Source organism: Alosa alosa, chromosome 7, assembly GCF_017589495.1.
Source record: "Alosa alosa isolate M-15738 ecotype Scorff River chromosome 7, AALO_Geno_1.1, whole genome shotgun sequence".
Classification (NCBI taxonomy): Eukaryota; Metazoa; Chordata; class Actinopteri; order Clupeiformes; family Clupeidae; genus Alosa; species Alosa alosa.
The window spans coordinates 3,198,046-3,224,720 of NC_063195.1; the positions used below are offsets into that span (position 1 = coordinate 3,198,046).

Sequence of the window (26,675 nt, forward strand, 5' to 3'; positions counted from 1 at the left end):
ATAATACTACACACACTACACACTACACACACTATTAATACACACTAATAATAATAATATCACATTACTCACACACACACGACACCACACACACAACACCACACACACACACACTACACACAACACTACACACTAAACACTACACACAACACTACACACTAATAATAATATTTAATTATACACACACTACACACTACACACACACACTACACACACACTACACACCACACACTATACAATACACTATTAATAATTTACTCACACACTACACACTCTACACACACACACACACTACACACACACTACACTACACACACACTTTTATAATAATACTTAATAATAATTATATATTAATTTACACACACTAATAATTTCTATTAATAATATTAATTACACACACTAATTTTATTAATAATACTCATAATAATAATTAATAATATTAATTAATAATTTTAATAATTAATAATAATAATAATTACACACACACACTAATATATACACTATACACACATAATAATTAATAATAATAACACACTACACACAACACACACACACCACACAACACACACACTACACACAACACACACACTACACTACACACAAATAATAATACACACACTACACAATAATACCCACACCACACACAAACCACACACACCGATATATACTCACACACGCATAATACCACACACTAATAATCACAATAATCGCACACTTGGCTAATACTATAATAATAATAATAATACATATAATTACACATATTATACACACTATTAATACACACATTATATCATAATAATAATAATTACACACACACATAATAATAATTATATTAATAATAATTATACTACACACACACTATTAATAATATATTAATAATATAATTATTATTTATTACTACATATAGACTACACACACACACTACACCACACACACACTACACACTATATTATTAATTACACACTTTATTAATTAAGCATACATAATAATAATAATTAATAATAATAATAATATTACACACAACACACACACGCACACCACACACAACACCACACACACCACCACACCACCACCACACACACACTACACACACCACACACTTTACACACCACACACACACTACACACACACACTACACACACACACACACACACTACACACACACACACACCAATAATAACAATAATTAAGCAATAACACACACACACACACTACACACACACACACTTACACAATTACACACACACACACACTACACTAACACATACACACACACACACACTACACACACACTACACACACTACACACTACACAACACACACACTACACACACACACTACACACACTACACACACACACACTACACACCATGTACACACTAATTACACACACACACATACAATAATACTAATTACACACACACACTACACACACACACACACAATACACTGCCCACACTTTACAATGTTAGCCGTACCAAGCCTCAGAGGTAGCTTAACACAGCTGCCCTTTTTTTACACACACACGCCCCTATACAGCCTCAGAGGTAGGAACACACACACCGTAGCCTCAGAGGTAGGGAACACACACACACAATAATACTACATACACACACACTACACTACACAATCCCAGAGGTAGCGAACAGCGGCCCTTTATACAGCCGTGTAGCCTCAGAGGTAGCGAACACAGCGGCCCTTTATACAGCCGTGTAGCCTCAGAGGTAGCTTAACAGCGCCCTTTATACAGCCGCAGCCCTCAGAGGTAGGGAACACCGCGGCCCTTTATACAGCCGTGTAGCCTCAGAGGTAGCGAACAGTACCCCTTTATTTAAACACACGGATGCACATACAAATATACAAACATTCACACGTTCACACACGTTCTAACATCTGTCATGTGTTTTGCAGCAAATCAAGAGTCCCAGCCCTCCTGTCCAATCAGATCAGCTGACTGCAGCTGAGGAGCCACTGGTCTGGTCAGAACAGCTGGTCTCGCCTGAAGTCCAGAGCGTTCTGCGCTCATCTGACGGTCAGATGCCGCTGGTGTCGCCTGACGGTCGGATTCCGCTGATCTCTGGGATTAAAGAAGAGAATGCTGTTCATGGATATGAGGAGTGCAGCCAGTATGGTAAGGAGTTGTGGGGAGGAACACACACACACACACACACACACACACACACACACACACACACACACACTCACATCACACTACATACACACACACACTCTTACCCACACACACACACACACACACACACACACACATTATTTATTTCACTTCTTTCACATATTACACTTACTACGCCAAGACACACACACACACACACACACACATTTATTTACTTCTTTCTTTCTTTCACACACGCCACACACACACACACACACACACACACACACACACACACACACACACACACACACACACACATTATTACACACATACACTTTATTTCTGAAGGCTCCTTTCTGTGGCCAGGCTCAAAACCATAATTCTAATTAGTTTCAATTGGTTTCATTCCCGGCTGAACCAGTGTCTTAATGTTCTTCCTAAAGGCTTACTTAAACTCATGGGTCGGGAACCTGTTCGCGAGTCACCAGTGGCTCTTTTGCTGCATGGCTGGGGCTCTCGATCGAAAATGGGCTGCAAAGATGAACAAAAAACAATGGCAAGGCTTCGCGGGCAGATATGTAGGATATGATATGTCGGCCTATCTGAGTCATTTATTATACATTTCCACCTCACTTGACTCCGTAACTGTAGCTTGCACAATATTGTTACATTCATGTTCGCTGCCATGTCGATATCTAACAAAATCACCCATTTCCATTTCAGTCAACGGTGAACACTTTAATTGTTATTGTTGATGCGTATGGTTGCTGAAGACTAGATAAGGAAAAATGTCAAAAGGAAACGCTAGTGAGCACAGCTTGCGAAACACAAGAGGGCTGAAATGGGAAAGTCTCCATCCGAAGACTGATTCTGAAAACGCAAAATGAACTGCCCGTTATATATCGCACACTGCAACGAGTTAGTATTGCTGTGCTAACCCTGTTCTGAAATGAACTGCCCGTTATATATCGCACACTGCAACAAGTTATTGCTGTGCTAACCCTATTCTGAAATGGACTGCCCGGAATATATATCGCACACTGCAACGAGTTAGTATTGCTGTGCTAACCCTGTTCGGTTCAACTTGCATGTGAGAAATTTTTCTCACATATGAAAAATATAAAGTCAAACCTGCGCTCATGTTTAAGGGCAATTCCGTGCAAAACTGTAGCCTGCTTAGTTGGCGTTATGGATATGACAGTTTTGCGTGGAATTGCCCTTAAATGATGACAGCCTCAATTCTTGCATGAAACTTCAACTCACTGAATATGAGCCCGTGAGACTACAAGGCCATCACCAAATCTAATCTCTAGTAGGCCTAATGTTCAATGACATTGAAAATTGTCAACGAAAATTTAATGTTGTGTTGTTAACTATGATGTTACTTTGCATACCAAAGGACACTGGGAAAATAGGGGGTGGTGTTTAGCCTACATGGGAAGCCTAAAGGCCTATACTTATGTCATTCCACTTTACATTTCAAGTTACTTGCACATTACTTTTAAAACTAGTAGAAAATGTATAAAAAAATCTTCTGTTGAATGAAAGTAACTGTAAGTTAAATATCCAAACTTTGGCCCCAGCTGTGGCGCAATTCAATTCCCGCCCCGTGGTCCTTTCCGGATCCCGCCCCTGCTCTCTCTCCCATTCGCTTCCTGTCACTCTCCACTGTCCTATAACTAAGGCAGGGGTCTCAAACACTGCCCGGGCAAATCCGGCGGCATCCGCCCAATTCGGCCCGTGGCGATTTCAAAATAATAATGTAATCCGCCCTTGAGACTTTTTTAATTGGCGACAAAACAACGATACTGATTAAAATAGACGATAGTTCCAAGTATGGTGACAAATCTCATTTGTACTCTGCTCCACTATGTGCTAGACATCCAGAGCTTCATTCAAACCCAAAATCGCTGCACAAAGTTTTCAGGAAATACTTGTATTACACGCTGGAAACACAAAGACGTGCATTTGTAATGACGCCGAAAAGCGATGCAGGCCATAGTGTTGCATAAATTAAAGCAGAAATTAAGCAGAAATAGGCCTAAACCAAATGTTGAAAAAACGTTACGTGTGATGAAGTCTTAGGTAGACTATGTTATTCACCTATTCTAAATCTGAAGGAGAATATCCTTTTGGAGATTATGAACGATCGTCTATTGAATGGTGGTGCGTCTGCGTGTATACAACGGTGTCCACTAAGCATACCATGCTTATTTCGACCCTCTGCCCAACATAGCTTGGAGGTTGCAGTGGTAATCGTGATGATAGTGTCCGTAATGGACGGGTACAGACAGCAGGGCTAGTAGAAATAGGGCTCTAAACTACAAAGTCACCCGCAATATGATCACGAACTTCTGGGTACTCAGATTACCCGCGATAGAACTGATTTGACCAGAATACTTTATTGTAGGCCTTGTGGTTTAGAAACCATATACATCTTAGGTGTTGGTATACATCTTAGGTGTTTTCCTGTTAATTTGTTATGTGGGTAATATGAAAAAAGGAAAGTAAACCTGCTCAAATATGTTCATCCAGTATTTACTGAAAGGTGCATAATTTGAGGTGCTTGCCATCCAGTGGCAAATTAGATGGGTAAATTTACCCCCTTCATAAACTTTTGTTTTACCCTTAACCCTGACGCCTGTAGTTTGCCAGGTTTAAAAAAGTTATGAGAGGAAAATATTTTTATTTGGTGTGAAACACACACATACCTGTTTTTATGCTTTTCATTTGTTTTATAATTTGTACTAATATTTATTTTATCATTATTTTATTTATAAGCTAAGGTTGCAAGCACAGGTGTCTAAAACTAGATAAAAACACTTGCACTTTCTGTTTGCAGTTTTGTGTGGTATTTGAAAAAAAGAACATTGCATTTTCAGAAATAGCCGGCCCTCCAATCAGATGACGTTTGCAGAATTGGCCCCCAGCTCATTTGAGTTTGAGACCCCTGAATTAAAGGCATAAAAAGCCCCAAAAAATATACTTAAAAAAAATATATATATATATATCCAAACTTTGTCTTGTAACCGTCTATGTGGCTCTTGAGATAAAAAAATTTTTTTAAAAAATGGTAAAAGTGGCTCTCCAAGCAAAAAAGGTTCCCGACCCCTGCTTTAACTTAACGTTTCCAAAGTAATTTTGATGCCACATAACCTCATAACATGACGAACGGCACATCGCAGACCTAGCGATCACTGACCTAGCAACTTTCTGTGTTCAGGTAGGAACATGACTACCCCCTCAGAAATCAAAATGGAAAAGAGCTGCTATGCTGCAGGAATTCAGAGATCTCTTTCTACAGAATACTGTTGGTGCATTCCATCTATACTATGTCGGAAAATTGATTGAGAAATTAATGATGTAAACAAGCAGTTCCAGTCGGAATGGACCGAGAAGTATTGTTTACATTGCCGTCAACATCATGTAATAAACAAAATGTAGTAATAAAGTGTTTATTGTGCAACAAATGCATTTTGGTAATGAAGGAATATACTGTTGAGTGGCTAAGGAGTAAAGTAGCCTAGCCCTCGGTCACTTTTGTACGGAACAAGAGAGAGCTATGACCGCATCCCTTCGTGTAGTCTGGACATTGACCTATCACCCGACGCAAAATGCCTTTTACCGAGGCTCTTTTACAAAGACTGCGTATGATATTGCTGCGTATTGAAGACCTTTTACATAGGCTCTTTTACAAAGACTGCGTTGGGTACGAATGTTATTCCATCCTATGACACTGTTTTACTGTTTTACTGGTATAATTTGGAACTGCTCTATAAGCCCCTTATGTCTGTTTGGAATTGTCTTGAGAGCCTATGCATCTCAGAATAAAGGAATGTCCACCACATCCAATGACCCAGTGGTTGTCCTCTCTGGCCTAATGAAGTTGAATAGCCCTGCTCTATATTATATCGGAGTTATGTTATTATTGCGTAGGTTATTTAGTTATGTTCATATTTATTTTGCAAAAGATGCATATTTAGTTATTATTGCGTAGGTTATTTAGTTATGTTCATATTTATTTAGCAAAAGATGCATATTTAGTTATTATTGCATAGGTTATTAGTTATGTTCATATTCTTTTGCAAAAGATGCATATTTGGTTATGGTTATGGTTATGGATTTAGCAGACGCCTTTGTCCAAAGCGACACATAAATACAAAACAACATAATAATATTTAAAATTGAACAGGGAACAGATTAAAATGTAGGTCAAATATAGTAAGGAGAATAGTTGTAGTACACAATAATATCAATTCAAGCAATAGCCTAATAAAAGCAATGTAAAAAAAGGGGAAAGGCAATAATAAAACAATAATGTCAATTCAATCAATAATATAAAAACAATGACATGCTAAGACTACATTAAGGAGAATATCAATAATAAACAATAATGTCAAATTAATTAACAGCCCAATTAAAATAAAACAACATTATATAAACCATAACACATAAGCGCTTAAACAACTAAGTATATGTTGAATAGGAATGTCTTTAGACCCCTCTTAAACGACCCAAAACTACCACAGGAACGGAGAGCACTGGGCAACTCATTCCACCAACATGGAACCACTGAGGAATAGAGTCTGGAATTAGACCTAGTTTTCATGACTGGTCGACACAACATACGCTCACCAGAAGACCGCAGTGGGCGGTAGGGGATGTAAGGCTTGATTATTGAATTAAAATAACTAGGAGCAGATCTAGTTAGTGTCCTATAGGCCAAAGTGAGAGATTTAAATTTAATTCTGGCTACTATAGGGAGCCAATGGAGAGTAACTAGGAGAGGAGTTACATGTGTCCTCTTTGGCTGATTGAAGACCAGGCGTGCTCCAGCATTTTGAATCAGCTGTAATGATCTTGTTACACAAGCCGGGTAAGCCAGCTAATAGTGAATTACAATAGTCCAGCTTAGAGATGACCATGGTCTGAACAAGAAGTTGTGTGGAATCTTGTGTCAGATAAGGTCTGATCTTCCTAATGTTGTAAAGCATAAACCGACATGATTTTGCAATAGAAGCTATATGCTCAGAGAAGTTAAGTCGGTCATCAATTACAACGCCCAAGTTTCGCGGGCCGATCTAGTTGGGGTCAGTGAAGTTGAGTCAAGCTGGATGTTAATCTGTTGGGGAATAGCTGTTTTAGCTGGAAACACCAAAACTCTGTTTTGAGAGATTAAGATGAAGGTGCCGATCTTTCATCCAGGCTGAAATATCCTTAAGGCATGCAGAAATCCGGTGGGAAACACTAGAGTCATCAGGTGGGAAAGACAGGTAAAGTTGAGTGTCGTCTGCATAACAGTGATAGTCAAATCCATGGGAGCGAATGGTATCACCTAAGGAAGTGTTATTAGTTTATAGTTTATTAGTTATGTTCATACTTAAAAGATGCATATTTAGTTATTATTGGTTATTTAGTTATTAGTAGGTTATTATTGTGCTTCTCAACTATAGGGGGCAACTCTTCTTTAGTGCTGCTTTAAAACAATCATATCTGAACCTGTTAGTGACTTTTGACTTTACCGGACATTTAAACTCAAAATCCCTTGTTAACAATGTTCTTGATGATCTTGTGTTTGACAAAATGTATTTATTCTGAGGGCTTTTGCCAATTAATTGTAGTTAATATAAATCTCCTATATGCCTGCTTTAGAGACACACACACACACACCACACACATGCATGCACACACACAGATACACAGACACACACACACACTCTCTCTCTCTCTCTCTCTCTCTCTCTCTCTCTCTCCTCTCCCAACTCAAAGACCCTTGTTAAAACAATATTCTCGATGATCTTGTTTTTGTGTGTGTGACCAATGTATTCCGATTCCTGCTTTAGAGAGAGCTGACCCCAGAGTGGAGTACACTGTCCCTGATAGCCTATAATATAATATAAATCTCCTCTATTCCTGCTTTAGAGAGAGCTGACTGCAGAGTGGAGTACACTGTCCCTTCAGATGCAGACATTAAATTTGAACAGATTCAGGTACTGTATTGGATTTTTGTGTACATAATATCGTAATTGCAACCCTTTTGATCTGACATGCTAACGCTAATATAACTGCTAAACCATTTGATCTGACATGCTAACTGTAATAAAACGGCCCATTTGATTTGACAATGCAATGCCATTACACCTGTAAACTCATTTCATAAAACCATACCATGCAACAACCTCACAAACTCTGATGAACGAACGTGGTCAGACAAACTAATACAAGTCTCGTCCCAGACTCCGGTCTCGTCTGACGGTCAGAGGCTGCTGGAGGCGCCAGTCTCTGAAGATGAAGATGGTGATGATGACGAGTATGGCGAGTACAGTAATTCAGGTAGGAAGTGCTGAGCAACACACACACACACACACATTGGGAAAAAGTCTCTGATATTCTGGGTGGAATGGACGTTTCCAAACCGTGCAGCAGGGGCGAGCTAGCTCTCTGTTTTGTTTGAAACATCAACAGAAGTGACGTTACCCAACTGTGCTTAATGAACCTTTAAGTGCCTTGCTAATTTCTATATTTACAAGTTAATGCAGCAATTACTGCTTGTGTAGAGTCGTGTCAGGTTTAGTCAAGTGGGAAGTGGCAGAATTAGCATGGCATGTTGTTGATAGTGCTAGGAGAGGAGGTACTCTCTGAAGAGCTGGATCTCAGGAGGTTTTTGAATGTAGAGAGGGAGGCCCCTAACCTGACTCTCACCAGATGAATTTCATTCCGCCTAGCTCCACTCACATCCATCTGGGATCGCTTCCATTGGGAGTGATTTCGGCACCAGATTTTATGGTAGAGCCAATCAGGACGCAGAGTGGGAGTTTCATAGATGTGACTTATCCAAATCATATGCATGGATTTTTGATAAGGCCCAGCCTTCTGAAAGACCTCTCCAATGGATCGATCCCAGATGGATGAGTGGAGCTAGGCGGAACGAAATTCATCTGGCGAGAGTCAGGTTAGTAGTGACCCTGCTGTGGGATGAACTGGTAGCACATTCCACCAACAGGGAACAGCTCAAGGCCACAGTGGTGGAAGCCGAGAATTGGACCAACAACAACAACTTTCTGGCTACTACCGGCTACCACTATGGACATCTCCTTAACCACGCACGCTACCACTACATGATAGCCCACCTCCTTAACCACTACGCTACCACTACATGATAGCCCAGCTCCTTAGCCACTACGCTACCACTACATGATAGCCCAGCTCCTTAACCACTACCACTACATGATAGCCCAGCTCCTTAACCACTACGCTACCACTACATGATAGCCCTCCTCCTTACCTACCACCATGATAGCCCAGCTCCTCCACTACCACTCACATGATGGCTCCAGCTCCTTAACCACCACTACCACTACATGATAGCCCAATCGCCAACCCTACCACGATACAGCCCAGCTCCTTAGCCACTACCACTAAGCATGCTAGCCTGTTCTCGCTACCACTATGCTCGCCCAGCTCCTTAACCACCACTACATGATAGCCCAGCTCCCTACATGATAGCCCACCACTACCACTACATGCTAGCCCAGCTCCTTAACCACTGCTCTACCGCTACATGATAGCCCAGGCTCCTGCACCACGCTGCATAGGCCAGCTCCTCAGCCACTGCCACCACACTACATGTAGCCCAGCTCCTCGCTGCCACTACATGCTAGCCCAGCTCCTTAGCCACTACGCTACCACTACATGATAGCCCAGCTCCTTAACCACACTCGCTACCACTACATGATAGCTCAGCCCACTCGCTACCACTACATGATAGCCCAGCTCTTAACCACTGGCCACCACTCACGATACCACTACATGATAGCCCAGCTCCTAACCACTCACGCTACCACTACATGATAGCCCAGCTCCTTAACCACTACCACTACATGATAGCCCAGCTCGCCGCCACTCACGCTAACCACTACATGATAGCCCAGCTCCTAACCAATTAATTTACCTGCCACATGATAGCCCAGCTCCTTAACCACCACTACATGATAGCCCAGCTCCTTAGCCACTATGCTGCCACTACATGATAGCCCAGCTCCTTAGCCACTAACTACTACCCAGCTCACCACTACCATGATAGCCCAGCTCCCTCCATGCCCACTACATGCTACCCAGCTCCTTTAGCCATACCACTACATGATAGCTCAGCTCCTACATGCTACATGATAGCTCCAGGCTGCATGATGGCCAGGCTCCTGCATCCTAGCTACTACGCTACTACTACATGATAGCCCAGCTCCTTAACCACTTACCACTACATGCTAGCTCCAGTGCTTCCTAACCACTGCATGCTACCCAGCTTACTCCTACGCTTACTACTACATGCTAGCTTCCAGCTCCTCAACTACTAAGCATAGCTCCAGCCTTCCTAACCACTACGCTACCACTAAGCATGATAGCTCCAGCTCCTAACTACCACGCTACCACTACATGATAGCCTACAGCTCCAGCCACTACATGCTCCTCAACCACTACATGCTAGCCCAGTTCCTTTAACCACTACGCTACCACTACGCGGTAGCCCAGCTCCTCCTTAGCCACTCACGCTACCACTGCATGATAGCCCAGCTCCTCCTTAGCCACTACCACTACATGCTAGCCCAGCTCCTTAGCCACTATGCTACCACTACATGATAGCCCAGCTCCTTAACCACTACCACTACATGATAGCCCAGCTCCTTAACCACCACGCCACCACCACATGATAGCCCAGCTCCTTAACAGCCCAGCTCCTTAGCCACTACCACTACATGATAGCTCCAGCTCCTTAGCCACCACGCCACCACTACACCACTACATATAGCCCAGCTCCTTACCACTCACGCTACCCTGCTGTTCCCAGCTCTCTTCACCACTACGTACTGCGGTAGCCCAGCTCCTTAACCACTTTCACGGCTACCACTACGCGGTGATAGCCCAGCTCCTTAGCCACTCGCTACCACTCACGATAGCCCCGGCTCCTAGCCACTACGCCCACTACATGATGGCCCAGCTCCTTAACCACTACGCTACCACTACATGATAGCCCAGCTCCTTAACAGCCCAGCTCCTTAACCACTACGCTACCACTACATGATAGCCCAGCTCCTTAACCACTACGCTACCACTACATGATAGCCCAGCTCCTTAACCACTACATGCTAGCCCAGCTCCTTAACCACTACGCTACCACTACATGATAGCCCAGCTCCTTAACCACTACGCTACCACTACATGATAGCCCAGCTCCTTAGCCACTACGCTACCACTACATGATAGCCCAGCTCCTTAACCACTACCACTACATGATAGCCCAGCTCCTTAGCCACTACGCTACCACTACATGATAGCCCAGCTCCTTAACCACTACGCTACCACTACATGCTAGCCCAGCTCCTTAGCCACTACCACTACATGATAGCCCAGCTCCTTAACCACTGCGCTACCACTACATGATAGCCCAGCTCCTTAGCCACTACGCTACCACTACATACTACCACTACATGCTAGCCCAGCTCCTTAGCCACTACCACTACATGATAGCCCAGCTCCTTAGCCACTACCACTACATGCTAGCCCAGCTCCTTAGCCACTACCACTACATGATAGCCCAGCTCCTTAAAGGGGTGGTTCAGGATTTTGGAAATAGGACCTCATTTCCAAGTTTGCAAGTGTGAGACCGTTTTCATCTAGTCCTTCTAATTGCAGAGTTCGCAGGTGCTAGGCTAGCGCAAGTCATCAGTATGTGTTAGCCTGCCACTAAAAACAGTCTTACCCACTCCACAGTACACCCCAGGCAAATAAATTATAACGCCAGACTTTATCAATGTAAATGTCTGTGTTGATAGTTTGTCATGGAGGATTCTTTAAGTGTGTTTGAGTCGAGTCTCCTCATGGAGGCTTGAACCCTGTTAATGTTGTGTTTGTGTGTCTTACAAATGTATTGATTCTGCTACATGACTATAAATCTCCTGTATTCCTGCTTTAGAGAGAGCTGATCCCAGAACAGAGTATACCGTCCCTTCAGCGGCAGACATACAATTCAAACAGATCCAGGTACTGTATTGGATTTTTGTGTGGATAATATCATAATCGCAACCATTTTAGGGGCACGGGCACTTAGTCTTCAGTTGGGCATATTTGGTGGGGGGCAACAAGGCCACATGTCAGGGCAACAAGGCCAAAGTTAACCTAGTTTACCTAGATGGCGATCGCGAGCGAGTCCAAAATACATGGGGTCCTGGGGAGCTATAAAATTTATTGTTTTCACCTATTTAACAACTGAACAACTGAAACCCTCAGATTTTATTTTATTTTTCGCAAAATGGATATGGATTATCAATCAAAAGTGAAATAATCCGGGAGTCATGTCCTTTCGTTTTCTTACAGGTTGGGTCGTTGTTGCCCATAACACGCTAGCATTGTGCTAATGAATGACGTCATTGACACGTTTGAAAGGCTTTTTAGAACAATTAAGTGACTTTAAAAAATATAATACTCAACCAACTGTATTGTCTTTGCCTCCCCTTTCGAATACAATATTCAAATTACTTGAAAAAAAATTATATCCCGAGAAAAGTGGATTTTGAGGGGTACAGCTCCATAGACCTCCATTCATTCTGGACTCGCCCGCGAGCGCCCCTAGATGCAGTACCACACCGGAAGAGAGTTCAAAGTTGTATTTAGCCTATTCACAGCAGTAGACCTGCATCACTGTATTATATAGAGCTGTAAATCATCTAATCATCTAATATTTACAGATATCTAGGCTATATTTACTATTTATATTTATTTTATATTTGGCCCGTTATGAAATCATATATTGAACAATTTAAGCACAGCTCAGCTTTAAGAACCTCAAATAGCCTAGATGCATGCTTAGCATTTTTTGATCATTAAGGCTCCTTTCACAAACTCTTAGTCAGCTGTATATCCTCTGATTTTAATATTTACCTATATTTAGGCAATATTTATAACATTTATTTTGTATTTGGCCTGTTGTGAAATCATGTAGAACGATTTAAACACATTTTGAAACCTAAAGACCAAAGTTGGAGACATGAATGTTAGAGATGCACCGATATGGAATTTTAGGGCCGATAACGATAACCGATATTTATTGGTTTGTTGTGGCCGATACCAATACGATAACCGATAATATTACTCTTGAAAAAAAATTGTGAAAATTGATTTGGAGAAAGCATTTAATAAGCATAATTTTATTGTGAATTGCGAGTGTGTGGCTAGAGAGTTTGAATCGTTTTCATTTAGGACTAAACGCTCATAAACGGCTCAGCTTGGAATAAGCTACAGTATAGCGACCAAATCAGAGTTTGTGAGGGAAACTTAGGTTTAGTTTCAACTGCGGGTAACTGAATAAAGCTGCAACTCCTCAGACTGTATCTTATGTCCGTCTACTCTGTTGGCCCGTTAGCCCCGAAGGTTTTAATAACTTATTATGATGACCTGTCTGGAACTGAAACACGAATGGTTAGCATATTTCTAGGTAATAATACAAAACCCAAGGGTCATTCCACGTCAATTCAACCAGGGCCCACGCACTTAGGTCTCAAAAAATTCTGAAAAAAAACAGGTGTACCTATGTTACCCAGGAGACACACTGTAAAATTATTCTTATGTAAGATCAATACTTTCCAAGATACAGCCAGTTTTACAGGGGGAGGGGGGTGTCGATTTTGTTCGGCCTCTTTTTTTTTTTTCAAAGTTCACAAGCCCACAGCGCATGAACTAAACCATGTAGGGGGCTCAAATTTTGCATGCTGGTACATAAATATGTAATAATATGTAGCAAAATCGTCACGTTTGGTCTGAATAATCCTGCATGGTCATACATAAAAATTGTATTGGAGTTTTTGGCTGGGCTCTGTTTAAGCCTTCAGAAGACATATTTGTACTCAACATAGGCTCTTGATTTATTTTCCTTACTGAGATAAGTAGAAACACTCTAACAAAAAACAATGAACAGAAAATAAATTCCTTCAGGGTCTGAACAGCAGACCTCACAAGTCTAAAAAATCATTTTGGTTCTCATTTTCAGAGCACCCAAACACCTTGTGGGAATATACAAAGATTTTTTAAATATTTTTTTCTTTATTCTCCATGATCTTTTCTTTTTAAAAACACCAATGATCATTCACGAGAGGATTTTGAGATGCACAGATTCCCAAATGAACGCATATCCACAGATTTTGTTAGAGTGGTGAAATACATTCACACCGCTGACATTATATTGAGGAAAAAGTATAGCCAACCAAGCTCAAGTAGCTCAGTGTAGCCAGACGCACCTATACGTAGGCCTAAATTAGGACTTAAAAAAATATCGGCGCAAATTATCGGCCAGAATTCTGTTATCAGACCGATAATAATATTTTAGTTAGTTAGTTAGTTAGTTTATTTGTCCTTACATAGGACATTTGTTTTCACATACCATACAAGCCTCACAGACATGAAATACATAGATACACACAGTCACGGTTCTTCACCCACCACCCTGCCACCACAATACAGTTTCTGTCGTCTTTTATTTGCCATTTTGTAAAATCCCATTGATTTCTGTCATTGCACGTTGATATTACTGCGCCACCGTCTATGCTTCAGGTTCAAATACGAATCATACATTGCGCCGATATATTTGCTTTTAATAGTCAACGAACTCCACTAATCACTTGGTGAGTTGAGCTAGTCGCATGCCGCACCCTTCTGAGCTAGAGGCTGAAGCCTACATTTAAACACAATTGTTGCTGCCAGGCATCAGCCTATGAATTTGATAAAAAAGTAAATCATGCATAATTTAAAAAAATAACTACATTTAGGCTATCTTAGACATCTTTGGCTATCTGGAATAAGGTTTCCCTTGCAGCACAGCACCGAATGAATGAAAGTCACGGATACCTTATCTACGCAATAAGTGGATGGCAATCGAAATTCCCGACACTATGAAACTTAATAGTAAGCCATTAAATACCCCACAGATTTCAGTGGTCATCAGTCCCGATATTTAGCAATATAATCAACAGTCCAAACGTAAATTAAATCTCAAATTAAACATCTGCTTTTGATAGCCTACCCATGCCGCTCCAAGCGAAAAGTAGGCCTATGTCTCACAATAAAAGCGCAAAGAAATAAAGAACTATTATAGCTGACTCGAATACAAGCCATGGCCAAATAAAGGTGCTGTGCTTTTCCATGGCCTAAATTTGAGGATTTACGAGTCTCCTAAACATCCCTCACCTGTTATCTAGACATGCATGAAAACATTTGAAAACAAAACGCACTGCCATGTAATATTTGATCGCTGTTTTGCTACTAATTATCTTTCACGTAATGAATGCGCACAGAAAGTGAAAGTAGGCCTAATGTGGCTCCGTGTCTGTAGCTGTCTGTTCCGTCCATGTCAGCGTCAAATAGAAAAGTCATCCATGTTCTCTACGTTATAGCCTAGGCGGTCATGATTCTGTATTTGAAAAATTCCTGACGGTTCCTGATCGCTAAATGTTTGTTTTCCTTTGTCGATAGCGGTTGATGTTGAAGCACCTATAGGCTATAATTTGACTTCAGCGGTGACAAATCCTGCTGAGAGAGAGAGAGAGAGCAACGAAAGAGAGACCTGCTCGCGTGTGTGTCTCTGCATGGGGTTCAATTGAAGTCAGAGTTGGTCCGTCAATAGTCCCGCATTCAGGCCGCTCCATTATTATATTAATGTCAGACAGGGTAGGGTAAAATGTGTGGGAATCTCTCGCATTATGATGGCTAGATTTGCGGGACTTTTATTATTATGCTTAATACTAAGTAATAATTTATTCGCAATACCCGCAATTCTGCGCTGGAATTTAGACCCTTTTAAATGTGAATTTTTTTTTCTCTCGCTCTCTCGGAGGTGGCCAGCCAAGCAATTGTTCTGCTGCATGCCAGCCTTTGCCAATATATCATACAAAATGATTGATTGCATTGCATTCTCCACATTTTTAGCTAAATTTTCATGTACCATATCAGCATTTGAGTTCAGTGATTTTTTGTAAATTGCTTTACAATTAGCGTCTTGCCACTATTCACTCCTTCTTCTTCATTAACATTCCCTGTAGAATTCTCAATATTTTTGGCCTCAATGTGTAGGCTACAGTTACATAGTCTGTCTTGGATTTTGTGAAATACATTTCTAAATATCACCTGCTTGCTGCAGCTTCGGTCTGCACGTCAATTTAAACCCGCATCCTTTTCTCTCTTGAGCATTTAATCTGCTGCCAGCTTGTATCTCCACATCGTCCAAAATGCTTGATTGCATTGCATTCTCCACATTTTTAGCTACATGTTCATGTACCACATCAGCATTTTTGTTCTGTGAATCTTTTGTAAATTGCTTTACAAATACCGTCGGGCCTATTGCCATGGCTTGCCTCAGCTAGGTCACGTCCTTTTAAAACCGTCTTTTTCTCTATCGTGAGCATTTAATCTGCTGCCAGCTTGTGACTCCACATCGCCAAAAAAGGTTGATTGCATTGTATTCTCCACATTTGTAGCTAAATTGTCATGTATCATATCAGCATTTTTGTTCAGTGAATCTTTTGTTAATTGCTTTACAATTACCGTCGGGCCTATAGGCCTGTCGTTTCGGTCACGTCTAAAACGGCATCTTTTTCTCTCTCATGAGCATTTAATCTGCTGCCAGCTTGTGACTCCACATCACCCAAAATGCTTGATTGCATTGTATTCTCCACATTTTAGTAACATTTTGGTGCACCTCATGGCATTTTCTTTCAGTGAATCTTTTGCTTTGCAATTACCTTCCTGCCCTCCTCTTGGCTGCCTTCACTCCTTCATCTTCATTAATCTTTTTGGCCTCAATAATCCAGTTATATAGTCTCTGTTTTTGGTTTTGGATTTTGTGAAATACTTTTCTAAATAAATGCGACTTATAGTCCGGTGCGACTTACATATGTTTTTTTCCTGCTCATGATGCATTTTTTGACTGATGATACTTATACTCAGGAGCAACTTCCGGAAAATAGGTACTTCTGAAAGTTCACAGACACTCAATAAGTTGAAATTAGATAGGAAAATGCTTCTATTAGGTTTTGTAGATTTTTCTAGGGGTGCCAATAATTGTGAGCAACGTGTTTTCATTAACATTATTTATTTCTTTATGAGATTTTCCTTTTTCTCAGAATAAATTGTCTTCCCTTCAAGAGTGGTAGGGAGATGGGCGTAGAACCTTATGTAGACGTTATGATTAAATTTAATAATATTATTTACTTTTCTTGCGAACAGCAATTAGCGGCTAACATCGTTTAAAAGCTGAGAAAAAGCTCTTTCATGTGATGTGATACATGTGTCTGTGTGATGGGTAGGCTACTTAGCATCGCGAGTATTTCAACTGAGAAGAATGGGTGAATTTGGACGCACTTTCTTTCTTGCCATGTTCTGTCATTTTCTCCACTGCGTAACACTGAATTAATTTGCGCTGTGATGCTAAGTAAACGGACGCAAAGCAGAATATTGAAAGAAGGGGGCACCAAGGCCACAGTGGCCTGTAAACCTTTGATTTTCAAAGGGGCATCACGGCCAACGCAAGGGGCAACGACGGCCATGAGCTTGTTGGATGAATTTTTGATAACCCTTAAAGCAACACCAAAGAACTTTTCCTCTGTCACACGCACTATTTGTTTATCCAGCACCAGCTTTGCAAATAACAATGTCCACAGACAAGGTAGAATATGTTGCATGATCTTATGAAAGTACGATGTATTGCGACATCAGATGCAAGTCAAATTTGTAGTGTCTCATGTCTCATTCCATCGAACTACAGATCCGCTACCCGATCCGGCAAACTTACATAGTGCGGTTATAGGCGATAGAGGGCCGCGAAGCGGATGCAGAAAGTGCCGTTCACCCTGTTACGAGTTGATGAACCACTGAAATAATTTCGGAAACATTATTTTAAGGTACAAAAAACTCTTTGGTGTTGCTTTAACTGCCTGTTAGAAATTGCTAAAAATGAAATTAATAATATGGCACAACAAAAAATGTCATTTGGACAAACGGTTTTACCAAATGACATGTTGTTATCCCAAATTACAGAGCATTTAACTGAATTATTTAGTTCTTTCTCAATTGTTATATCTCATTTATAGCTTGTACAACTATTTTGTAACTAATATTAACATGTATAACACATTTCTGCCTATATTTCTTTTTTTTCCACATTTTTACAGATGCCTCTTTCCAGTAAAGAGAAGAGCGCTCGTTTCCATGCAAAGATCAGAGCTGATCCCGCCGCTAGAGCGGAGTGGCTTGCAAAGAGGAGGGAAAGGTATAACCAAATGTGTAAAGCAACTACCATATTTTCCGGACTATAAGTCCCACTTTTTTTTCACAGTTTGGCTGGTCCTGTGACTCAGGTGCAACATATTTATATGGTTTTTTCCTCTTCATGACACATTTTTTGACTGGTGCGACTATATTCAGGTGCGACTTATAGTCCGGAAAATACGGTAAGTAGAAATACTTAAGTATGAATGGGCAGTATAACCAGAGGTGTAAAGCAACTAAGTAGAAATACTTAAGTACAGCACTTAAGTATGAATGGGCAGTATAACCAGAGATGTAAAGCAACTAAGTAGAAATACTTAAGTACAGCACTTAAGTATGAATGGGCAGTATCTGTACTTTACTGATGTTTTACTTTTCTTCCTACTTTTACGTTTACTCCACTACATTTTCACTAGCAGCATCAAGTATAAAGTGCAGATGAAAACAAAAGCCACAGTCTCCATTCAGCATGTTAGTGACCACAATGAATGAAGACATATAGGCTAGTGACAATGGTCCCACATTTTTGAGATACCCCTACCGGAGGTAGAACTAAACGCAACAATGTTTTTCCTTATCTCTAAGGTCTCCCATATATGAAATGGATTCTTAGCTTAAAATATTTTACTGCTAAGATTGTTAAATTAACAGATATTGTTATACACCCCAAAACCAAAAAAGGACTAAAATATAGCCTGTCCGTATTGGAGTTAAGGCATATAAACTAGTGCAGATCAATCACACAAGCTCTGAGAGCTTTGAAACTTGGCATGTTTATAGTCAGGAAGTGGCTTTACCTACTAGAAAAGACTGGATGTGAATATCTTGATGTATGGAATGAATAGAGACATGTAAACATACACCTAAAATAAGCGGACATGCAAAAAATGAATATCTATGCAGAATGTTTTCATTTACTTTGTAGCTGCTTTACCAGGGATTATCATAGAAACACATATGATGGCTTATGGGAAAGGTGGGGTTGTACTGAATCCAACAATACCAAATATGTAAATATAGTATGACGAATAAGGGTGTTCTGTCACTCAATGTATGAGGTGTCCAAAATGAAAGAAAACAGAACACTAGCAAAATACAGTCTCCAAACTGTAAAGTCCAAATCACATTATCAGTGGTGAGAAGAATGTTGATAAATTCATTGTTACTGCAAGGCAAGTGCTAATCTATATTTACATTTAATAATGATACATTTCATATGAAACACAGATCCAATTGAATCAGGTTAACACTGGAATGGAACACCTTTATTAAAATATTTACATTCACTTGAATTTTGTTTTGGTCAAGTCATTACTGAATAATGGAAAATAATATTGTTAGCTTTGTGTGTCCAGACCAGCAGTGGACAGTAGAGCCTACACTGCTTACTTCACCCCTAAGTAGCTAAACAGTTAGTTATAGAAACTACTTTCCCTAGCTAAGAAAGTACTTAGCCCTCTGACTAATGTTGCATGTGTAATTCAACTTGATTTGCATTTCGATGAAAATTCTGAAATGTATACAATTTTTCCTTTTCACTAGTCTCTTGAATTATGGAAAATGTCTTACAGGCATTGGATCCAAAGCTTTGTATCATTTGTGGGAAACATTTTGAAAAGGGCAAGAAAAAAGATCCCTATGTCCAAAACCCCACAGTAGAAGGCCTCCAACGCATACTTACCCTTGCTCAGCAGAGAGAGAGATGGTGATGTCCATAAAACTCTGGCTCCATATACAGATGATATTTTCTCCAAAATCAAAGTTTCATATCATGTATCATGTATAGCAAACTACTGCAGTAAGACAAAAATCAGTGAGCAGCAGCAAGTTGCAAATGTTGAGAGTGAGAGCACATCTGCACCAAGAAGGCTGAGTAGGGCTGATACAACATAATTTCAAAAGCGGAGAGATTGTTTCATTTGTGGGAAGGCCAGCTCTAAACCAGAACCTCTGACAGCAATTTCAACTGGAACAGTCGCAAGTACCAGAGACAAGGTCCTTCGGGCAGCTTCTGAAAGGCTTGTAGATGTATATCTTCGAATTCTTTCATGCCCAGATTTTTTTGCATGATACCAAATACCATAAAATGCCTTGCACACTACATCTCTAAATGAAATATAGCAGAAGCCATAGAAAAGAATGAAAAAAGCAGACCAATGTCTGTAACAAAGCCTTTATTAAGCTCACTGAAGACATTGATAAAACAGTATTGTCCAAAGGTATGAAAGTGAGGACTCAACTCCTTGACTGATAGCTATGAGAACATACTAAAGACCATTGCTGAGCAAGAAGGTGTGTCAACACAAGAAATATAGATCAAGGACAGTGGTGTCTACATCCCAACTGTTCTCACTTGAGTTGCTGAACATGGAATTGTTGATGCAGCCATTGACAACTTTTACCAAAATGAAGACCCTGGATGGGAAGTGTACAACTTATGCTATGACGTCTGTTGTGTTCCGAAGAGGCCAAGTCTCCACAGCAGATAAATGCCTAGCACAGGTTCCCTCAGGTTCAGAGGTCCCTCACCACCTTAAACACGATTGATATGAATGGATGGAGATAAACTTTACAGGTACATTTTGTCCATTCTTTTACGCTTCACATCCAGGGTGTCTTCATTTTGGTCAAAGTTGCTGATGGCTGCATCACAAATTCCATGTTCAGCAACTCCAGTGGGGCCAGTTGGGATGTAGACACCACTCTCTGTCCTTGATATCTGGTCTGCTGCAACAGATGTGAGAAGTGCCTAACTTCTGTATAGGAAACACAGTGTCCCATTGCACTGAGCTCATTGATGACTGTCTTACTACCAAACTCATGATGTATCAAAATGGGAAGTCCCAGTGTGATTGGCGTATGGATGTGACAGCTCTGTTCAATGAGATCATGACAAATTAACACACAGATTCTCTTTTGAAGCTGGGTCATCACCACATGTTTGGTAATTTCTGTGGGCATGTTAAGCAACACACCAGTTCACAAAGTCATACAGGATGTTGGGTACATACTTGCTGCATTGGAAACATAATAGACAGTCACTGCTGACATATTACTCACTGTCATGCTCTACCTGATCCATGCTCTTCCTCAATATGTCTGCAGCCCTGTGTAATATTTGGATTTTATGTCTGTGAGTTTAGCAGCTTCCCTCAGTGCACAATATGGTCATAGTATCTGAGCAGGTCAGATCTGACTGTCCTGGACGTGGAACAAATGCAAGCCTGTCTTTGTGCTGTATCAGCTTTTCCTTTAGTTTCCAGGATCTATATTTCTTGTGTTGAACTATAGACTCACCTTCTTGCTCAGCAATGGTCTTTAGTATGTTGTCATAGCTATCAGTCGAAGAATTGAATCCTCACTTTCATATCTTTGGACAATACTGTTTTATCAATGTCTTCAGTGAGCTTAATAAACGCTTTGTTATAGACATTGGTCTGATTTTTTGATTCTTTTCTATGGCTGCTGTTATATTTCGTTTAGAGATGTAGTGTGCAAGGCACATTTTATGGTATTTCCCATCATATGCGAAGAGATCTGGGCATGAAAGAATTTGAAGATGTACATCTTCATCAAGCCTTTCAGAAGCTGCCCGAAGGACCTTGTCTCTGGTACTGGGGACAGCCGTGGCCTACTGGTTAGGGGTTCGGGCTTGTAACCGAAGAGTTACCGGTTCGATCCCCGATCCAGAAGGGAATAAGGCGGGGGAAATGGTTGAGCACTGCTCTCCCATGCCCACATCCATGGTGCCCTTGAGCAAGGCACCCAACCCTTCACTGCTCTCCCATGCCCACATCCATGGTGCCCTTGAGCAAGGCACCCAACCCCTCACTGCTCTCCCATGCCCACATCCATGGTGCCCTTGAGCAAGGCACCTAACCCCTCACTGCTCCCCGAGCGCCGCTGTAATAAGGCAGCTCACTGCTCCGGGTTAGTGTGTGCTTCACCTACTGTAATTGTGTTCACTGTGTGCTCTGTGTGTTCACTAATTCACGGATAAATGCAGAGACCAAATTCCTTGTATACCCAAGTATACTTGGCCTATAATTTACATTGCCCCTGTACCAGTCGAAATGGCTGTCAGAGGTTCTGATCTAGAGCTGGCCTTCCCACAAATGAAACAATCTCTCAGTATTTGAAACTCTCAGTATTTGATACTCAGCCTTCTTGGTGCAGATGTGCTCTCACTCTCAACATTTGCAACTTGCTGCTGCTCACTGATTTTTGTCTTACTGCAGTAGTTCGCTATACATGATACATGATACATGATATGAAACTTTAATTTTGGAGAAAATATAATCTGTATATGGAGCCAGAGTTTTATGGACATCACCATCTCACTCTCTGCTGAGCAAGGGTAAGTATGCGTTGGAGGCCTTCTACTGTGGGGTTTTGGACATAGGGATCTTTTTTCTTAAGCAGTGTAGGCTCTACTGTCCACTGCTGGTCTGGACAGACAAAAGCTAACAATATTATTTTCCATTATTCAGTAATGACATGACCAAAACAAAATTCAAGTGAATATAAATATTTTAATAAAGGTGTTCCATCCCTGATTCAATTGGATCTGTGTTTCATATGAATTGTTTAGATAAATGAAATATATCATTATTAAATGTAAATATAGAGCAGCACTTTACATATTTGGTATTGTTGGATTCAGTACAACCCCACCTTTCCAACAAGCATATGTGTTTCTATGATAATCCCTGGCAAAGCAACCACAAAGTAAATGAAAACATTCTGCATAGATATTAATTTTTTGCATGTCCGCTTATTTTAGGTGTATGTTTACATGTCTCTATTCATTCCATACATCAAGATATTCACATCCAGTCTTTTCTAGTAGGTAAAGCCACTTCCTGACTATAAACATGCCAAGTTTCAAAGCTCTCAGAGCTTGTGTGATTGATCTGCACTAATTTATATGCCTTAACTCCAATACGGACAGGCTATATTTTAGTTCTTTTTTGGTTTTGGGGTGTATAACAATATCTGTTAATTTAACAATCTTAGCAGTAAAATATTTTTAGCTAAGAATCCATTTCATATATGGGAGACCTTAGAGATGAGGAAAAACATTGTTGGGTTTAGTTCTACCTCCGGTAGGGGTATCTCAAAAACTAAAGCCCTTTCTGACCATTTGTCACTAGCCTAATCGTGACAGAGTTAAGGCCTAGCAAATATAGCTAAGACTCGTAGCACAAAAGGCCTATGCCTAGCAAATATAGCTAAGACTCATAGCACACCAAGGCCTATGCCAAGCATTTATATAGCTAAGACATAGCACACCAAGGCCTGTGTAGGCTGTTGTAAGGGGTGGAGAGTAACTAAGAGGAGGGAAAGGTATAACATAAAGTGTATGATTGCAGTGATGTCAGTATGTGTCAGTTGTGTCAGTATAGGCTGCTGTCTAAACGCCTGAATCGAAGTCGCTATCAGCATCACAATGTTTCTGTAATATGCCTCCAGTGACTTGCCATAGATTAATGAATGAATGAATACATACATACATACATACATTCATACAGACAGACAGAAATGTATATATTCATGTGTGTCTGCAGGTATCAGCAGAGAAAGCAAGCTGGACAATCAAGCCATCAAAGAGTCAATTATTATCAAACCATCAAAGAGTTGACCGCATCGGAAGCTGCAAATAGGAGGGAGCAGTGGCGACTCTACCAGAGACGATGTAGAGAGAGACAGAGGCAGGTGGAAGCTGTGATGAATCTTCCACCATTGTGATGTCTGTGGAATCTTACACCATTGTGATGTCTGTGGAATCTTACACCATTGTCTGGCTACGGACCCTTTCAAGAGAGTTCCATTATCAGCATCATAGTTGGCCCCACAAGACTTCCTTTTTAACATTCCATATGTTTTCTTAATGCAGAGGAAGTAGATTGGGGCCCAAATAGAACGTTCAAGCATTGTTTTTGTTTTTATTGATGAAAGGGTCTATACCAGAGACGATGTGGAGAGAGACAGGGGCAGGTGGAAGCTGTGAAGAATCTTACACCATTGTCTGTGGATTCTTTTGCGGAGCCTTCTCAATCTCACCATCCTGGGCTAGATATTTAACATTAACTTGTTTAGTGACCTGGGGTCACCCAGCACCCCATCAACACCCAAATGACTCCAAAATAGTTTGAATCGTTTGTGCTTTGTTTGTGCACGATCGTGCAGGCAAAATAAACATTTGTGCACCATTGTTGCTTGGGTTATTCGTGATATTTTGCTGGCAAGTGACGTCACACAGCACTTCATTAACACCCAAATGGCACGAAAATGGTTGGAATCATTTGTGCTTCATTTGTTCTGGCAAAACAAACATATGTGCTTTATTACGTTTAGAGTTATTTCATGTCTTAACAATTAATTTCATTACCCATGCCTGGTAGCCTATATACCCTGGAAATCCTGGAATGGAGTTCTCGCGGGAGCACAATTTGAATTTGCTCAGCGAGTCACTCTGGCAATGAGTAATGATGCTCATTACTTATGTCCCTTGTATTGTGGGGCACCAAATCACATCGGTGTATCTGATATAGGCGGGCCAGAGACAAGCTAAACAGATGACGACAGCGCTGCAACAATTCAGTCGGTAAACATTGGTCGTAGTGTTATCCAATTGCGCCGAAGTCCGGAATCAGTCAGTAAACATTGGTCGTATATTGTTATCACAATTGCAGTGAGATTTTCAAATGCATGCTTGGTGCCGCCCCTCGAGTTGGGCCATTACATTATTCATGGCCAGACCCTTAATCTTTTGGATTTGCTTGTAAGTTGTTCATAACTTTTGGCAGGTGAAAGTGTTACTGTTGTTTTTAAATTGATATGAGATTAGGTTGTTCATAACGTTTTGATAGCAGGTAAAATTTTTTACTGTTTTTGTTAACACAAAAGCCACAGTTTCCATTAACCATGTTAGATATTTGCAATCTCAAGATTTTCTGACCTGATGTCACCACGGGACACAGCAATGAATGAAGACATAGGGACAGAGTTAGGGCCTAGCTAATATAGCTAAGGCATAGCACACCACGGCCTATGTAGGCTGTTATAAGGGCTTTAGAGTCTAACAAAGAGGAGGGAAAGGTGCGTGATTGCAGTGATGTCAGTTGTGTCAGTATAGGCTGCTGTCTATACGCCTGAGTTGTGTCAGTATAGGCTGCTGTCTATACGCCTGAGTTGTGTCAGTATAGGCTGCTGTCTATACGCCTGAATTTAAGTCGCTATCAGCATCACAATGTTTCTGTAATATGCCTCCAGTGACTTGCCATAGATTAATGAATGAATACATACATACATACATACATACATACATACATAAATGTTTATACACATGTGTGTCTGCAGGTATCGGCAGAGGAGGCAAGCTGAACAATCAAGCCATGAAAAAGTAAATTATTATCAAACCATCAAAGAGTTGACCGCATCGGAAGCTGCAAATAGGAGGGAGCAGTGGCGACTCTACCAGAGACGATGTAGAGAGAGACAGAGGCAGGTGGAAGCTGTGATGAATCTTCCACCATTGTGATGTCTGTGGAATCTTACACCATTGTGATGTCTGTGGAATCTTACACCATTGTCTGGTTCTACCAGAGACAGATTCTTTTGCGGAACCTTTGTTTTTTTTTTTTTTTTTGCTTTTCTTGCTTTGTGTTTGCACAGTTGTGCAGGCAAAATAAATATTTGTGCACCATTGATGCTTGGGTTTTTAGCGATATTTGCTGCGTGACCTCAGCACTCCATTATCACCCAAATGACTAGAAAATGGTTGGAATTGTCTGTGGTTCATTTGTGCAGGCAAAACAAACATGCTTTATTACGTGTCTAACCAATGTCTAACCAATTAATTTCATTGTTAAGTGAGGTTTACCAACGTTCCACAAGCAAAGCTAAGCTAGCTGTCATCCATTGCACTCAACCTCCTAAACCTCACTCCCAATCCGCGTCACAGCACCAATGTAACCTGCATTGTGTTGAACCTGAGTGATTCAGCCCTGCACACGCCCAGACTCGAACCCGCGAACAGCAACACCTCGGATCAGGAGGCGAGTGTACTGACAGTTGAGCTAATAGCCCAGGCTACTGGCTCGCATGCCAGCAGCACTCTTGAGGCGTTGGGGAATGAGGTTTACCAACGTTCCACAAGCACAGCTAAGCTAGCTGGCATCCGTTACACCTGGTAGCCTAGTGAAAAACTACAAAACAGTGTGATGAGTCTTTTGATATGAGCGGCTATGAG

General features: G+C 40.9%; 1 protein-coding gene across 1 annotated transcript; it reads left to right on the plus strand.

Moving 5' to 3' along the window:
* Positions 1-1,816: 1,816 nt before the first annotated feature.
* On the plus strand, positions 1,817-26,131 carry LOC125297400. The gene is made up of 7 exons (XM_048247764.1): positions 1,817-2,131; positions 8,036-8,103; positions 8,350-8,446; positions 12,084-12,151; positions 18,325-18,422; positions 23,989-24,132; positions 25,784-26,131. Exons 1-7 carry the CDS (start codon positions 2,038-2,040, stop codon positions 25,962-25,964), a joined length of 750 nt encoding a protein of 249 aa, XP_048103721.1. The 5' UTR covers positions 1,817-2,037; the 3' UTR covers positions 25,965-26,131.
* The last annotated feature ends 544 nt before the right edge of the window (positions 26,132-26,675 follow it).